General features: G+C 31.0%; 2 protein-coding genes and 1 long non-coding RNA gene across 3 annotated transcripts; all 3 read right to left on the reverse strand.

Annotated features, from left to right (window-relative positions):
- Window positions 1–2623: 2623 nt before the first annotated feature.
- LOC114311520 (2-dehydro-3-deoxyphosphooctonate aldolase 1-like) lies at window positions 2624–7438 on the reverse strand (the record flags this gene model as incomplete). The annotated part of the gene is made up of 12 exons (XM_082872493.1): window positions 2624–2832; window positions 3031–3090; window positions 3292–3372; window positions 3750–4476; window positions 4627–4700; window positions 4822–4930; window positions 5062–5120; window positions 5589–5673; window positions 5801–5875; window positions 5988–6047; window positions 7239–7304; window positions 7409–7438. Coding segments are annotated over 7 exons (447 nt in total), but the record flags the coding sequence as incomplete, so codon positions are not given.
- Window positions 7439–7442: 4 nt separating this feature from the next.
- Window positions 7443–9664, reverse strand: LOC145791138 (uncharacterized). Its single transcript, XR_014330852.1, has 4 exons — window positions 9269–9664; window positions 7914–7944; window positions 7774–7832; window positions 7443–7610 (listed from the first exon to the last, which is right to left on the reverse strand). It is a non-coding gene; the product is annotated as an uncharacterized LOC145791138 (long non-coding RNA).
- Window positions 9665–10207: 543 nt separating this feature from the next.
- LOC145791137 (suppressor) lies at window positions 10208–11512 on the reverse strand. The gene has a single exon (XM_082871141.1). It carries the CDS (start codon window positions 11242–11244, stop codon window positions 10318–10320), a length of 927 nt encoding a protein of 308 aa, XP_082727267.1. The 5' UTR covers window positions 11245–11512; the 3' UTR covers window positions 10208–10317.
- Between the last annotated feature and the right edge of the window lie 8011 nt (window positions 11513–19523).

The raw sequence follows: 19523 nt of genomic DNA on the forward strand, positions 1-19523 counted from the left end.
TAAAATAGTATATTTCTAAACATACTAGTTTTTTTTATCTTATATTTTAGTTAAAAAGTCAAAAAATTACTAAAATAGCACATTTCCAAACGAGGCCTAAGTAAACAATTTTTATTTAATTTTCTGATTACTTAAATATAAAGATAGTAAAATTCGCGCTAAGAATAAATAAAATACATGGCTACGCATGCATAATCATAATAACATAAGATTTTCCTTTTTCTTTATAAATAAATCGATGAGAAAGTTGGGCCTAAGTTTAGCCTAATCTAATCTTGTTTGGACCAAGCTATCTAGTTTGGCATTATTTATGTGTGTGATCACTATATTAGAATAAGAGTTGCATCCTTTTCTAAGTTGATCCTTTGATTAGACAAAATTATGTTTCATTACATCACACACCAACCTAGCCTTAAAAAGTCCGTCAACAAATTTGATAAACAACATAGTATTATGTGGGGTAGGTATATTCATATTGTGCAATAATTAATATTAATTTTCAGTAATAAACATGGCCATGAAAATTACTTCATTATTATTATTTTTAAGAAAGTCATCTACCTTTTACGTTCAATTTTCAGTAAGTCTAAGTATACAGGGGATCAAACATATATAGAATAAGATACAAATGTCTTATAAGGAGAGAGGATTATCACTTGTGTGACATTTGTATTTCATTCTGTATTTGGTCTCAATATTCCTAACATATTATTGTTTAATTTTACACATTACTGATCAATGGTTGAATTTTCTTTCTATCCAAATCTAACAGTTGAGATTGTTTTGGTACCCCATAAATCTTTCAATACCCTTGCATGTGTAACATGTCTGTCAATTTTGTTATAAATATAAAAATAAATCATATAAAAGTCACAGAATAAAGTTACAGAATAAACACAAAACAATATAATGCCCATGGGGTCTACATGCTTAACCTTGGCTCTATTATATGACTTTTCTATGATTGGTTTGAATTAACAACGATGCTAGATATTCTAAAAATATTTAAAATTAAAAATATTTAGATTACAATCATTTTTTAGTGGCCCACACAACATCAAATTGAAATTTAAAGCATACATTACTTTTGAAGTGAATTCCATCATTTCCCTTGAATTAATCCTGTTATATCTCTATTTAAGTTGCTAATTAGATGGTCACAAATTTCTCATTTAAGATTTGAATCAATTTAATTAGATGACATAAGAAAGTATAAACTATTTGTTAATTATATATTAGAATGAATATAATATATGATCTATTATTGGTGTCACATTAAGTCAAAAAGATTAAATGATGCCCACACCACACGCTCGGAGTGATCATGGATTTGTTCCCCAATAATCATGGAGGATCTCTATTAATCATTCACAATCTAATCAAGTTTGTTTAAGTTGTGGAATTGGATTTTATAGCACTCACTTGGGTTTAAAATAAAAATTAAAAAATTGATTGAAAAAAGCCTCTAAACTTGGTTTTTTTTTTATAAAAAAAAAAAAATCAATTTTAAAATTTAATTATTACATTTTTGTTTTATTTTAAATATTTTTAATTATAGAAGCTCTTAAAAATAAAAATAAAAAGATTTTGACAAAAAAATTTAAAAAGTCATTAAAGACAGCAAAATAACAAAAAAAATCAGGTTCAAAATTTTTTCTTAAATGATAATTTCAAATAGAAAAATTATGTTCTCTGAAAACAAAGCGTAAAATATAAATTTAAATTTGATATGTCAATGGCTAGAATAAATATAGTCTACACATTTTGACAGATTTGGATCCAAATCCAAATGTCTACGGTGATAAAGTGATTACATCAAACACCTATGGTTATTACATGAGTTTGGAATAATGTAATCATTTTATCACCAAGATTTGGGTACGTGGGCAAAAATTAAACTCATCCATAGGTGCTCAGCTATAAATCCATACACTCAAGTCCGAGGAAATAAAATAATACCATTGACTCATATAATATGGATGAAATTAATTTTTAGTTGAACTATACCTTATCTTGGAAATAAAGTGATTATTTTTCGTGATTCATTGACGCATATGAAATATGTGATTCACTTTCATTCATAATTTTTGGATTTGTGTGCATGAAGTAAAATTCAAATTTGCTACTGCCACTGCTGGAAAAAAGGCTTTTAGCGGCGTTTTAAAAACGCCGCTATATGTCTGAAAAACGCCGCTAATTCCTTTAGTGACGCTTATCACCAAACGCCGAAGACGCGGCCGTCGCTGTAAGTTTATGACGCTTTAAAAACGTCGTTAAATTAGTATAGGCGGCGTTTAAAAAAACGCCGCTAAATGTGATAATCAACGGTAACATGACGTCACACAGGCCTTCAGCGACGCTTCAAAAACGTTGTAATAGCTTTTTAGCTATTTTAAATATATAACTACAGTGGCGTTTTGAAAAACGCCGCAATAGATTTTTTTTTTTTTTAACTATTAATTTTGTAAGATTTTCCTGTAAAAATAGCAATAATGAATAAAACTTTGTATAGACATATATTTCTGTGAGATTACTATTCCCTCACATCTATAATAGTACCCAATACATCCTTCAAGAAAAAAATCCAATAATTTCAATCCCAACATCATTCTACCTGTGTATGTTTTATCTTAACCAAATGCATTTAAATTGTTTATTGATAGAACATTTCTAGAACACATCAGAGGATTTACAAAGAACCCACAAATCCCTGTTGTATTTTATACAAGTGCATGAATCAATCACAAAAAGAAAAATAAAATAAAATCTGTGATTTCTCAAATCAATGTCTTCAATTTGGAATATTCACCATCTCAGCTTGGCTGGGAAATACTGCAAAAAAGTTCACTAATAAGAATGCAAAAAATCAAGATAAAAAAAGAAAAAAATAACACAAAAAGTTCGCTCAGGAAGAAATTCGAGTACCTTTTTTTGAATAACACAAAAACTGAATTTAATAGCATCTAACCCATTACCTGAATTGACTGCAGAATGAACATCTAAACACTCAGAATTAATCAAATACCATACCTTCAGTATAGGCATGTTGTCCTTTTCAATTGATGGAAGTGCCTGTAAAGTCAACATAAGCTACAAAATCACAGATTAAACTGTTTTTCAGTAACTAAACAGACAGAATCACATATTTGAAGCTCAAATAACAAACAATCAACAATCAAATTAAACTTCATAAACACAATCATATACATACACACACACACACACACACACACATATATATATATATGCAATTTGTATAGATCAAAAAGAAAGTAGAGAAACGAAACATACCTTGAAGATCGGCGATCTCGCAGTGACAGTGAGGAACAGAACAGAGCTCAAGAGGAGAATCAAACAACAGAACAGCAATTTCTGAAGGCACATGCACAAATACCCAATAAATATCTTATATTTGATTCAAAACTGTGGGCCTTTCATTTGGGATTCAAATTCCCAATAAATAACCCACATACTCTGCATTCTTTCCCATAACAGAATCAACTATAAAGTAGGTAAGATTCAAATTTTGTTTACTCAGATTCAGAATATGGTATCCACAAACCTAATATATGTATGTAAAGACAAACAGAAACAAATATATGTCAACATTTATATATATTATAGATGCAACACAGATAAACTACAAAAGGGAAAATCAGATAAACTACAAATTTGTCTATCACTACAACTAGATTTTCATTAAAAAGAAGAAATATAGGAGAGAGTGAAAAACATTCCAAAGCACTTACAGCAAATCTCAGAAGAAGACATGATTTTCCAACTCCAGAATCTCCAATCAGCAAAAGCTTGAACAAGTAGTCATTGCAAATGACAAAAGGAATAATAACCTTTTCATTTTAAACTCAGCTGAAAAATTACAAAATACTTAACGAGGAAATACACCTTCAACATTTAATTGAATAATATAGGCCTATGGTAAATATAAAAAAAAGAGTAATCATTTTCCACAAAACTGATATTTCCTGTAGTGAAGGAATGCTCATTCATTAATGCAAAAGCAAATATACCAACATAAAAAAATATACTGAGCTCCAAAAGCAACCATAAGTTACTTATTTAGCAGTAGTACCAACATAAATGTGCAATGTCAATGAGGTAGTGCAATGGAAAAGTTGATGGTCAAATGCACCTGCATATATCACATATCATTTTCACTCTCCTTCTCCAGCTGAGTCTCTTTTTCAGCCCACTCACATGGATTAAATGATACAATGATCCCATTTCCACGTATTCAGTCACCATGGACAGCCGAGGAGGCTTTGTGCAGGCACCAAGGAATAAAATAACTGCAAAAAAAATGTATTATTTTCTTCATATCACTACACTACAATTATTCCAAGTTTCAGAACTTTTTGTCCATCCCCATTCCCACACCGTGACCGGTGGTGGAAGCTCCCGACGCTGCGAATCATACGCTGCCAATAGTTCTTCAACGCTTCCAAGAGGAACTAGAGACTGCAAAAGGCATACCCACAACCTCCAGTCAGAACAAAATAAATAAATAAAATATGGCACATCAGTAAAGACAAGATCTTATTAGTTCAACATTATAACTAGCATTCCACATTAGTTCCATGTTTTAAATATAAATGTCCAAAGTCGGACCTGTCAAGCTTCAAGATTTGAGACTGCCATCGCTCCAACGTATGGAAGACTTTCAATCACAGCATCAGCCAAATCTGAAATGAAAGTGGCACAATCTCTTATTAAGTGGGAATGAGATTAAAGAGCTTATTAAATATGTTTCATACTGGGAGAAACATATGAGCTCTCCCAGTATAATGAGATTAAAGAGCTTACAGCACAATCTCTTATAAGCTCTCCCAGTATAAGCTCTTTAATATATTTCAGAAATGATCCACACCTGTCTTCCAGCAGGCTGTTGCAAAGAATGGGTGATATCAGCCACCTGTAGTCAGAACCAAATTATCAGATCCTTCAGAAATAGTAATGTGACCGCAGGCAGGGTGCAACCATACAAAGAACTATTCCTTAAACAGAAATATATCATAAAATAAACTGCATAAATAATTTACTCACAATGGGACAATTAGCTTCCCTCATCCATTCCAAGTTGCGCGGATCAACAATCAAATCATCTGTGAAACATAACCAATATATTAGCTCAATAAAAAAAAATGACATCAATAATGCATCAACGACTTTAATCATGGAACACTTATAGCAAGAATATAGCTTTACTTCAGATCAACTTCAGCTAATAAATTACCAGCTTCAATTTGTGGAAATTGAAATGGAAGACACCACTGTAAATTATACAAAAGTTTCTAATTTGAATCCAAGTGAGCAGTGGTCACTGATCCATGGAAATGGGGTGACAGATGGCAACCAAAAGAAGAAAAGAGCGCCATATCTCTGCCACATGTTTAAGTTGTTATGGTGTTACAGTTTGTATTGATCCCTAAAGGCCTTAGGCACTCAAGTAAAAATAATTATACAAGTTAATATCCATTATTCTTATATCAATATACTACAGTAAACGCCAAATATAACTGTTCAGAAGCCTGAGGCAGATAGCACTGGACAAGAAATTTAAGATGACTTACTATAGCCAAACATAGTCCCTCTCTCACAAACCATAACATTTTCATTTCCAGCCAATCTAATCTTTTCAGCAGAATTTACCATGACCTGCAGATATGCATCATTAATTATACAAATGGGACCAGAAAGGGACAAATGTATATATCCAAGGCCTTTGAACTTATTAATGAAGGTTCTAACTGATTGCGGATGAGGTTAAAAATCTTAAACTCACAGAGGGGGCACAGAATTGGCCTTTCTTAATATTGATAATTTTTCCAGTCTTGGCAGCTGCAACTAGGAGATCTGTCTGTCATTTCAAGAGGTTGTCAACAAGATGAATTGATAGATATATATTAGGCATCTTCATATCTAAATTGCAAAAAAATTTCATAGTGGCAACTAAAACCTATTAATTCAACCTGTCGGCATAAGAAGGCTGGGATCTGAATAATATCTGCAACTTTGCCAACTGCTTCACACTGAGAAAAAAAGTGTCAGAAACAGTTCATGCCATGTTGAACATTGGTACTACACCATCCCTTCATCATCATTTAGTTGTTGAAGTTAGCATTGGCATGACAAGAGGAATAAGAATATTAAAAATACTAACGGACAATATGCACTAAAGAAACGAACATGGAAACAAAGATTTCACCTGAAGATGTTGTGCCAATGCAAGTTCCTCAAATAATATATGGAAAAAGTCATTTATAAAAACAGAACATAAAAAGGTTAACAAAATTGAGTACATCACCCAAGATTTTTGTCAATAAAACAGTACATCTTAACACTTTCGACTTTCCACTTTCCACTTCATCAGCTTCTCCTTCAGAAGAACAAAATGATGAGTGAAAATAAACCCACCTACATAAATAATGGTGCAGCAACAGAAGAACTGGTAACAAGCTTGCCTATGCAAATAATGGCACGGAGTATGGGAATATATGTCCGCAATGGGAGCCCATTAGGTAAACAGTCCATTTGTCAATGGTATAGAAGGAACAAAAATATATCATCTTAAAAGCTTATGACTTTTAAGTGATGTCAATACCATTTGATGACATCCTTAAAGAAACAATTAATGAGAAGTTAAGTTGAGAGGGGTCCAATGTCATTATATCATGCTGTAACACCATATACGAATATCTTACCAAGTTATTAGCTGAGAAAGTTAAGAAAGTATTTCCCAAGGTTACTGATGAGACTCAGTCAGCTTTTGTGTAGGGTAGGAGGATAAGTGGCAGTGTATTTTTGGCTCAGAAATTAATGAGAAATTATCATCGGGTTGGCAAGGTCCCAAAAAATGTGCTGTTAAAGTTGACTTGATGATGGCTTATGACAATAAAATGGGATTTCTAATAGGACACGAGTTGATAAGGTTCCCCTTAAAACTTATTATTGACTGGATCAAAATGTGTGTTGATTCCCTATATTCTCAGTTAATATTAACGGGGAGCTATATCAAATGCACTGTTCTTGGAAACTAGAAAACGTAAAGGCATGAGTGGTGAAAACAAAAACAAAAAAGCAAAAACAAGGTTGTTGCATGGTGTTCGATAACTACATACTATATGCTCCGTGATTTTCTATAGTCACATAAAAATCAAACATAGAAGAACATATAAATACCAATAGAACATTGGCATTTGAAAGAGGAAGAAAAAAGTTACCTGGATGCTTTCATGAACATCAGTCACTATGGGAATATCATATGCAACCTTTACCTTCTCAAGGATCTAAAACCAGAAAGGATTAATGTGTATGAGTAAAGCATTAAGGGAATTCTGTTGGCTTAGATAAGCATGAAATTCCAAATTGAAGGCTTGTTTAACCATTGTACCCTTGAACTTGACCTGCCCCATTGCAATTTCTATGGCATTGAAGTAAATATCAGTCCATTGCCTAAAGTGGGAGAATTGTGAATAAACGAAGAAAAAATTGTATATCCAAACGAAGAAAAATACTTACTGAAGGTTCACAAAAATATCATCTTCAATTGGATCTCCAACACCATGGTCAAATGAAGGAGCGTAAACTGATCCCTGAAAGAGAAATAACCATCAGAACTCAATATGAGGAAAGAAAGCATACATGCTATTCTTGCCTATAAGCAATAAATTCCAAAGTACTATAGAAGAGAGCCGTAAAAGAATTTCCATAAGTCTATGAACTAAATCTACAATTTCAACATAAATAGCTACTCACCTGATTCTTCAAAGTCTTGAGACATTTTAGCAGTAGTTCAGGATCAAATGTCCATGGAGCTGGTTAACCAATGGAACAAGCAACGATTTCAAACACTAACAAGATCTAAAACAAAAAATTACCAGACGAAGGAAGCTCACCTCCCCTTCTCGCATGAGCTTCCTCTGGATCCTGAATATGCAAAAACACAATTCCAACAATAAAAAGTGTCTATGAAGTTTCAGTACCAAAAGCCTGCATTTTCGTGTCTGCGTGTGTATCTTTTGTGCGCATTCACATGTATGCACATATACCCAATATACTAAGACATATCATAGTGGCAGAGTTCTTTACATTGCAAAAGAAGCATTGTACAATTATTACCGTCTTTGTCTACATCACAAGCATTAACTAAGTAATAGAGTAAACAAATCAATGAACCAGAGTAGAGTATCATTCTGAAATGGTATAGTTTTTCCTATCATAGTGATATTAACCAAAATATAATGCTTGCTCAAGCTGATACTTGCTTTTGATGTTCTAAAGGAATTTGAACATCGGAATTCCTATGGCATTCAATATATATATATATATATATATAAGATGTTATTAAAAAAACTAGATACATTTTACGAAAATCAAAGTTTTGAGCTCCACTGAATCAGAATCTATTTTACAATGGAGTCATCTGGAAACCAACCATGAACAACAAAAAGTTATGATTTTAATATAGTCATATAAAATTTTATATATATAAAAAAAAAAGGATAACTAGTTTTGTTCGAACATGTATCTCTAAATCATTTATGAAAAACAATGCATGTTCCAACTTCTATTGGTAATATAAAATAGTAAAAAATTAAATCCCATGAACTTCTATCTCCTATATGAACTTCATGTTACTTGATTACTAAACAATTACCATCAATTAGGAAAAAAATCTACACACTTCTGAATATAATAAAGATGTTCATGCATTAGCAGATTTGGCTAAAATGCTAAAATAGGAACAACAACAACACTAATGTATTTAGCAAAGGTTCAGCCAAGTAGCAGAAATTTATACTAAAAACAGTAGTTCTCAATAGAGAGACAAACTTATAATTCAATAAGGAAAAACAAAAAATCAATCCCTCAGCATCTGAAAGGTTTAGACGTATTTAGAGAAGGTAAATCTAACAAAAGTATTCAATGTAGTAGCAAAAATGATGTCAATGACGATATAAAAAATAAAAAAATCCATCAGATGTTCGGTTTTAACTTCTTTCCATTATGTTGTGTTAAGTAATCTTTGTGTCTTTGATTGCTTTTAAGCTTATAACATTCATGGCCCTTAAAATTAGATAAAATGGCCATTCGGTGCTACAAATTAAAGGTTATCATCTGTCACAAGAATCTTATATTCCTCAAATCCAAGAGCAACATTCACATTGTCTACTCTAAGCAGGAGTTTGCTGTCACTACTCGCTACATTATGGCACCTGTACAACAGAGAGAGAGAGAGAGAGTAGCTCACCGATCCGAATCGATTCACCGATCTGAATCGATTTTGAGAGAGAACTTCGAAATGGCTCTGATGAATCACCGATGTAAGATCTTCGAAGCTCTGACTTCGATTTTGAAAGATTTCTGATGAATCACCGATGTAAGATCACCGATCCGAAACGATTTCGATTTTGAGAGAGAGAGAGAGCGAGAGGGCGAGTGAGAGTCAGATTCAAAATAAAGGTGAAACAGGGAGAGGGGATGTAAGATCTTCGAAGCTCTGACTTCGATTTTGAAAGATTTCTGATGAATCACCGATGTAAGATCACCGATCCGAAACGATTTCGATTTTGAGAGAGAGAGAGAGCGAGAGTGAGAGCGAGAGTGAGAGTGAGAGTCAGAGTCAGATTCAAAATAAAGGTGAAACAGGGAGAGGAGCGTGCGGGACAAAACCATTTCAAGGCGTTGATAAACGTCTTCTATTCATGAAACGGCGCCGTTTTGATTAGAAAAAAATGCGACGTTTATGAAACGCCATTAAATATTATAAACAGTAGCGTTTTTAAAAACGCCGTTAAAAATACGTCGCCAAATCTAATATTTCCTGTAGTGTGCTATGCTAGTACTCAGTTGTTTATACATTTCATTTTTAAAAATAAAAATAAAAATTGAGCAGGTACTGATATTAGAGTGTTTTGAGAAGATGGTTAAAAGTTAATTTTTTAATTTCTTTTAACTTTTTAAAAATAATATATAAAAAATATGAGAAATGATATGACTCAAAATAAATTAAAAGTTAAAAGCGACTGTTAAGCTACTTCCCAAATGAGGCATTGCTAAATTCCAACCCCCCCAAAAAAAAAAAAAAAAAAAACAACAACAGACAGACCAACATTCCGAACTGTACATACAGAGAAAAGTTGTGAAGAACATTCAAAGAAGAAAAAAAAGCAAAATCTAAGGCCACATCTAGACACAAAAAAAAACCCACTAATATTTTCTTTTCCACAATACCAAACATCCACAACAAAGAAAGAAACAAAAGCCAAAGGTAAAAAAAAGAAAATTACAGTAATGCCATTATGCGCCATTGGAAATTGGTGCACCTCTCTTGATATTGTCCATATGGGTAGTCTCATAAACTGGTAGACCACTTGAATAGAAACCCAAATCATAATTTTCCAATTCAAACAAATCAGAACTTGAATCACTCTCTCCACCATCATCATCATCATCATCATCAACCACTTCATTAAACTTCCTATCTTTCTCGGAAAATCCATTGCAACAAGAATTATTCTTGATTTTCTCGGAAAATCCATTAGAGAACTGGAACTCCTCATCCAACCCAGCATAGATGGCGCTTTTTTTAACATCACACACACCATTTTGTAAAGAAACTGGCTTCTCATCATCACCACCACCATTGTATTTTCTCAAGAACACCACATGTTTTGCAGGAGTGTGTGGATATGGAGGTGGTGTCCTAAACCCAGAACCAGATGATGAATAAACCGACTTCGAATCGGCGGCGGAGGCGCTCCGGAAGTGGCTAATGCTGCTCCGCCGCTTCCTCCGCCCGCCGGAGCTCTCATCTTCATCCTTCAAAGACTGGGTGGTGGAGGAGGACTTTGGTTTCTTTTTCTTGGAAGTTGTTTGGTTGACGAGAAAATTCAAGAAACTAGCAAGTCTACCTCCCGGAGAGCTCGGTTGCTTGTTCTTCTTCTCCTTCATTTGTTTCTCCACCACATGATGAGTCTGAGAAGAAACTGAGCTTGTCAATGGCATATCTAGGCTAATTCGTCTAGCACCGCCGCCTCTCCAACCGTGGTTTTGATCTTCTCTATTGGTTTTGTGTGTAAAACTTGCACCATTGTAGCCGGAAACTTCCGTGGCGCCGGAGAAGTACCTTGAGGCCTCGAAGACGTCGAGCTCACCGGAGTCGTTCCTCCGGTGGAATGGTTTCTTGTGGATTCTATCTGGGTCTGGAATTCCGGCAATGGACATGGCTAGGGCAAAGACTCAAAGTTTAGGGTTAATTTGGTATGAAAGTTGTTTTGGAAGTTATGAAGTAGGTGTGAAGTGGATATATAGGGAGATAAGTCTTGGAGAAGAAAGCACAAAAGGGGAGATTTGTGAGGTTGCAGGTGGAATGGGTATTTAAAAAGAGAAAAGATACTTGTACACTATTAAAATAATACACAGAAGGTATAATTTGTGGTTAAGAATTCATTTTGAGAGTTAGTCATGTTTAAAATAAATTTAAATTATATATTATATTTTTTTTTTATTTTTTGTGTTTTAATTTGAATTAATTATGCGAACACTTCTTTAATTATTAATGAATATCAAATAATCTAGCTCATTTATAAATATGTATAATTTGACCACCTCAGCTATAAAAATGTATCATTTTAATTCTATTTAAATTATCTTTGAAAAAGATATATTTATGTATAAATTTATAAATGAGAAATGAATGATATTTAATCATTTGATGAGTAATTAATTCTTTTAATTTTGTGTAAGTAACATTATTGTATTTTAAATTATTTAAAGAAGCGGAGAGAGAGGGAGAGAGAGATACTTTTTATAATTATCCATTGCAGTGTATGCAAATATTGAATAATGAAGATGCATATTTGGAGGTTTTGGGGGAGACCCACTAGGATGTGATTATGTGAATGCGTGTGCTTTAGTCAATATATGTATATATATATATATATAGAGAGAGAGAGAGAGAGAGAGAGAGAGGAAAGTGAAGTAGAGAAGGGAACAAAGCTTTTGTTATCCTTTCTCATATGCTCTGTGAAATCCAGAGGTTTGTGTTGTGTGTTATGGGGGGCAAAGTGCTGTGCTTCCTCTTGGATTCTCAGACTTGTAGTCTGTTCTAGTGGGGAATGGCTTTCAAGTGGTGTTCCCCGTGGAGTTGTTCCATGCCAGGGCATATCTTTTTTGCTTGCAAGTATATAAATATTGTTTCGTTGTATTCAAATTATAGTATATATATTATGGTTTATTTTGAAAATTAAAGTCATAAAATTAGATCTGACAGTTTTAAGAGAGAATCTTCATTTTAAACTTGTAGAGTTGAGAACTAGCTAAAAACATATGGTACAATGTTTGTAAACTTTTTTATTTCTTATACTATTTTTTCATTCTTACACACGACAATGAAACTCAACAGTTTCATGTACATGTAACTTACATAATTGTATTTAAAGGTGATAAAATACAATAAAAAATAAGATTATATGTAGTAATTTTCTAAATTCATATGATTATGATAGCAAAAGCATTTAAAAGTAAAACTAAGTTTCAATGATGTCTAAACCAACAAGGTTTCCATTCTAGTCAACTAGTTACTTGAGTTTTCTTTTGAAAGGTCTTTGTTCATATGACTTCACAAAATAAAATTTCTAAGTACAAATACATCAAATATAAATTAAGAAGAAAATGCTAGGGAAAAGAGCACATCCCAACTATTTTGATACAATCTCACCCAATCATGTGCAAATCCAACACTTTAAAAAAAAAAAAAAAATGTCAGAATGCCAAACAAAATTTTAAAAAATTTGAATTCACTGTAAAAAAAATGTCAAAATACCCTATAATGTCCAAAGTGACATCACCCCAAACAAATGTCCAAAGTCACATCGTTTTAGGAGGAGGATAAGAGGAAATGAATGAATTTTGTTTTGTTTTTTTGTTTTTTTCTTTTTTTTTTTTTGTGAATTACACTAATAGTCCGTAGAATTTAGACCTTGTGTCATTTTGGTCTCTGACCTTTCAATTGTAATACATTTGATTCTGAATTTTGAATTTTGTTCTAAATAAAGACAATTAAAGACATCGTTGCTCCATTTAAAGGGCAAAGTCGTCATACAACTTATTTTGTATTGGTTAACTTACATGTTGTTTGAAATATAATAGTCTTTTTTTTTAATGAATAATGTTAGAATTTTTTTGGTTATAAACTTCTATTTGATTAGGTTTTCAGAATCTATTTTTAGAAATTTTTTTCAAAGAAACTAAAAATTAAATTGGGGGAAAAATTAAAAAAAAAAAACACATCATTTTTATATAATTTTATTTTTGAGAGGGTAGAAATAATTTTTTAAAATAATTTTTTTTGATATTTATTTTCATTAATTAGTTTTTATTTTTTCAAAAGTCAAGCATTGCAATAACTTTGATATCATTATTAAACCAATCTATTAAATCAAAAAATCTAAAATTAAAAATATTTCATATATTAAACATCGATTATATATTAAAAGCCTAATAATCATTCATTACATGATAACCATCAAAAAATATCAACATAAACAATCACTCATTGCATGATCATCATCCAAACATATATTAAAAATTAATTTGGTAAAAAAATAAAATAGTTATCATTTTTATATAATTTTATCTTTGATGAGTAGAAATAATTTTTAAAAATTTAAAAATATTTTTTTGATATTTATTTTTGTGAAACTAATTTATATTGTATCAAATTAATAATTTTACCCTTGAATTGGAGCAATAATGTCTTCAATTGTCCTTGTTTGAAACGAGATTTAAAATTTAGAGTTAAATGTATTACAATTAAAATGTCAAAAATCAAAGTGATATAAGTCCCAAACTATAAGGGTCGTTAATGTAATTTATTTATTTGTTTGTTTTTTGAGACAATGCAAGATGCATTATAAGCAATGCAATGTAAAGAACTTGGATTCAATTTAAAACGAACCCCCCAATAACCAAAAGAACTCACACAACACCATTTCTTGGTGCAGCAAAAGCCCCAAATACAAAATATGCCCAAACAAACACAAAATCAAACAAAACAACTTCTATATATGTATATAGTTGTACATTGGAGCTATTGAATTAATTGGACCTATTGAATTCAGATTCTATGTTTTATGTATGTGTATTGTTGAAGATTGTACATTAGATATGCCTTTGATTTGTGGGTTAAATTACTCCAGCAAAGCTGTAAAATGTTTTACAGAACTGTGAATAATTTTGTGGTGACCAACCAAAAAAAAACAAAAAAAAAAAATGATTGTGGCATCTAAAAAAAAGGGTGGGGTAGATCTATATAATTAAACTAATAATTTCGTACAACTTTTTAGCCTTTCGAGATGTTGGGTTTGTCAATGGATTTGGCCCATCAAACCTCAAACCCCATTACTCAATGTTGGGAATGCTAAATGCTTGTATTAAAGTGTAGGTGTGTGTGAGACCACACGTGCATGCCAAACCTATAGAAAAAAAAGGGTTTATTACCCTTTATAATATTAATCTATTCTTAAATTGTTTATTTAATTTTTAAATCTATTCTTAAATTGTTTATTTAATTTTTAAATTATTGATTAAATTTATTAAAAATTTTAAAACATATAAATTAAAATTTATTTAATTCTTAAACTATCAATTAAAGCTATTAAGTTTTTAAAATATTTTATTCAAACTTATTTAATTTTTAAAAATATTATAAAAATAAAATATAAGTTCATAAATATTATAAATTAGTAAAAGATCCTATTTAGTTAAAATTTTATATTATCTTTGAAAAATAGGTGTTAGTCCTTGTGGTGAATTCTTTTATAAGGGTAAACAAAAAATTATCTATAATATTTTTTTACTTATCTTCTATAATAACTTTGTGATTGCCTTTATTTAGGTGCCGTTTGGTAACACTTACATTTTCAGTTTCTTATTTATATTTATAAAAATTTTAAAAATTTAAATAAAAACTTGTTTGGTAAAACTTTTGATTTATAAATCAGTGGTCTCAGTTTATAAATTTGGCTAAAAAATAAAAACACAAAAAATATGTTTCCGTTTTGAGTTTTGTATTTTTTTTTTTTTACCACCCAACACTAGCCACCACCCGCCACCATTTTTCACCACCGTCACCACCACCACCCACCACCCACCTGTCATCCACCCGCCACTACCATCTACTGCCCGCCACCACCTACTTGCCATCACCACTCACCACCCACCTGCCACCACCACCCACCCACCACCACCAGCCACTTGTCACTCACCCGCCACCACCACCCACCACCGCCACCATCACCCACCACCCACCCGCCATCTACCTGTCGCTACTACCTACCACCCGCCATCGTCACCCAACCACCCACCACCACCACCACCCGCCACCACCCATCACCACCACCCGCCATCCGCCATCCGCCACCCACCTGTCACCGCCACCCACTTGTCACCACCACCCGGTACCACCATCACCACCCACTCGCTACCACCCGCCACCATCACTCACCCACCCACCCACCATCACCATCCACCACCCACCACCCACCACCACCCGCCATGCGCCACCCACCTGCCACGACCACCCGCTACCACCACCACCCACCACCTGCCACCGTCACCTACCCACCTACCACCACCACCCGCCATCCACCACCCACCTGCCACCACTACCCGCCACCACCACTACCACCACCCACTCGCTACCACCCACCACTCGCCACCGTCACCCACCTACCTGCCACCACCAGCTACCCACCACCCACCATCACCACTTTCTACTACCGTCTTCCACCGTCACTTGCCATTTCTCACTCTTTTTAATATTTTTAAATTTTTTTAAATATTTTATCAATTACCAAGTGCATTTATAGTTTATGTTTTTCTAAAAATAAACAAAAACTAGTTTATAAAATTTTTGTAAATAAAAACTGAAAACGTAAACGTTACCAAACACACCCCTAGTATTTATATGTCAAATTTCGTTTATAATTTCTAATTGGTTTTTTAAAAAAATTTGGTAAGTTCTTTTTAGAACAAATTACACTAACAGTCGTTATAGTTTTGGGTTTGTGTCACTTTAGTTCTTGACTTTTCAGTTATAACACAATTGACCCTTAATTTTGAATCTTGTTTCAGATAAGGACAATTGAAAATTCATTGCTCAATTTCAATAGCAAAGTGGTCAATTTGATAAAATATAAACTAGTTTGACAAAAATAAATATCAAAAAATTATTTATACCCACCAAAGATAAATTTATATCAAATTGATAAATCTTTTACATATTTATTTATTTATTTTTAACAAATTAATTTTAATATATGTTTGGATGATAATCATGTAATGATGGTTGTTTTTATTTTCATTAAATTAGTTTCTATTTTTTTAAAAGTCAAATATGGCGACAACTTTGATATCGATTTTAAACCAATCCATTAAATCAAAAAATTCAAAACTAAAAACATTTCATATGTTCAATATATCGATTACACATTAAAAGCATAATAACCATCATTTCATGATAATCATCTAAAAATATCTATTAACAACAAATACAACCATCTGTTACATGATAACCATCGAAAAGCATCAATAAAAAACCAACCACTACATGATCATTATCCAAACATAAAATAAAAATTAATTTGGAATAAATAAATAAATGTGTAAAACATTTATCAATTTTACACAATTATTTTTGGTGGGTAGAAATAATTTCTAAAAGTTCAAAAATATTTTTTTGACATTTATTTTTGTCAAATTAGTCTATATTTTATCAAATTGACGATTTTATCGTTGAAATTGTGCAATGATATCTTTAATTGTCTTTATTTAGAACAAGATTCAAAATTTAGGATCAAATATGCCACAATTAAAAAATTAGGGACCAAATTGACACGAGTCCCAAACTATAGGGACTGTTAATATAATTCGTCTTTTTTATTTCACCAAAAAGATTTAAAAAATTTCGATAAGTTCTTTCTATTACATAAGTAATGCATTATTTTGGTCTATTATTAGCGAAATATTATTATTTAAATTATTGAATTCTGCTTTTGCAGTATATGTAATATTTATATAATTTTATTAGCAAAATTGAGAAATCAGAATTTGTGACTTAAATACATAACGAAATAAAACATTTTTTAAAGACAAAGTACAAATTTAAGGTTTTTCTGTAATAAAATTTTAATTGGGTAGGGTCGTTTACAAATTTTTAATACTTATATTAATTCGGCGACTAAATAATTTTAGTAGCCAAAACTAATAATTTGGCCACTAAAAAAATATTTAGTCTTTGAAAATAACTTTTTGGTGACCAAACTTTTGGTCGCCAAAGATGAAAAGTAATTTTTTGATTTTCATTCGATGACTAAATAATTTTAGTAGCCAAAACTAACTATATAACGACTAAAATATTTTTTTAGTCGCCAGTTGTGGCAAATTTAGCGACTAAATTTTTTTTAGTAGCCAATTGTGGCATTTTTAGTGACCAATTTTTTTTTTAGTCACCAATAATCAATACATCCCGACTAAAAAAATTTAGTAGCTAAATATAATACTTTTGCCGACTAACATAATTTTTTGTCTCCAATTCCACAACTTTTGGTGACCAAAATATTTTTAGTCGGCAAAAGTGATCGCCAAAAGTGTATTTTCCTGTAGTGTATGGACATATATTTTATTTTTATAATTTTTTTAAAAAATTAAATAGGTTTGAATTAAATATTTTAAGTACTTAATAGATTTAATCGATAGTTTATGGGCTAAATAGACTTTGATTTATATATATTTTAGGAATTGAGTAGACTCAATCAATAGCTCATGGACGGAATAGACAATTTGATGATAGTTTAAGAATAGAAAGGGTAATAAACACCAAAAGAAATGGGGTTGCACACAAGCATGTTAGGTTCCATTTGGTAATTTTATTTTTTTATTTAAAATAGTTAAAAAGTTAAAAAAAAAAAAACAAAACAAAACAAAATGCACTTAACTTAAATAGCTCGTTTGGAATGAGGATTGAATTTTTGACATTTTAATTTTTTGGCTATTTTAGCCTGAGTTATAAAACCTCATTTGAGATGGACTTTTTTATTTTTTTTGACTTTTGTGAAAGAAAAAATTAAATGATTATAGTTTGGATGTGACATTTTATCTTATTGATTTTTGAGTTTATTTTGTCATTTTGTAACTATTTTAACCCAAAATTGGGATGCCAAACGAGGGCAAAGTCATTAAAAAGTCAAAAAAATACTAAAAAATAAGTCGAACATCTCAGTAATTTATGATTTTTGATATAATTAAAAAAAAATCATTTCCAAATACATTTAACTTTTTTTCATATTATAAAAAGGTTAAAAAATTTAAAACATCACTAAAAAGTAAATTCGCAGACAAAGTTTGAAACATTTTGTTTCTATTTTTCAAAAAACACTTTTTAAAAAATTTTACTTTCTTATTTTTCGTATTTTTTTATTTTTACTGAATTTTTTTAATATTTTAAATAATTTTTTTACTTTTTAGATAAACCTAACATAAATACACCTAAAAAGTAAAAAAAATCTTTTAAAAATTCACTAAATACCAAAAATATAAAAAAATACAAGAATTCAGTACTTTTTTTTGTATTTTTATGTATTTATTAATTTTTTAAAATATTTTTTCATAATTTTTTTACTTTTTAGATACCTCTAAGTAAGGTGCATCTAAAAAAGTAAAAAAAAATGTTTAAAATTTAAAAAATATTCACTAAAAACAAAAAAATACGAAAATCAAAAAAGTCAGTTTTCAAAAAATTTAATCCAGAAAACTCAAACCAAACACACTGAATAAATTTCAAAATTTTTTTAATATTAACAGTTTATCTTTCGAAACTGATTTCAATTTACTTTTAATTGTGTTAGTCATGAGTCGAACTTGCATAGCTTGCCTTTTATAATACATATATAATCACGTAACGCTGAGTAGTATGTTATTTAAATTTAGCTTAAAAATTTAATGATTTTTAAAATGGATTTAATATTGGCTTATTTACATAATGATACTACAACAAATTAAAATTTTAGAGACAAAAATGTAGTAACAAAATATTTTATTGCAAAAATTAGCATTATTCAAATTTTAACGACAAAAATAGACATTTAATAATGAATAACTATTCTTTTAAGACTAAATTATTTTTGGCAGGAATCTTGGTCCTTAAAAATATAGTTATTTCTGATATTTTTAAAATTTTGTCACTAAATAGATTTTTTGTATCAAAATTTAGTTTTGATGATGAATAATTTAGTTTATAAAACTCTTATAATAAATTGATGGAATTAAACGCAAGGTTTGAGACATTTTACAATTCTAATAAAACATTGGGACATGTGACTAAAATAATAATAATAATAATAATAATAATAATAATAGTAATAATAAGTTGGACGGGAGGATTCTGTCCAGGCCCTGGGTGACAAATAAGATTCATTTCGATAATTTGAATCGTTCATTTTGTG

This window comes from Camellia sinensis, chromosome 5, assembly GCF_055761805.1.
Source record: "Camellia sinensis isolate YWXY chromosome 5, ASM5576180v1, whole genome shotgun sequence".
Taxonomy (NCBI): domain Eukaryota; kingdom Viridiplantae; phylum Streptophyta; class Magnoliopsida; order Ericales; family Theaceae; genus Camellia; species Camellia sinensis.

Excerpts from the sequence above, each read along its gene's own strand:
- LOC145791137 (XM_082871141.1), bottom strand. The coding sequence starts at position 11,244 with ATGTCCATTGCCGGAATTCCAGACCCAGATAGAATCCACAAGAAACCA.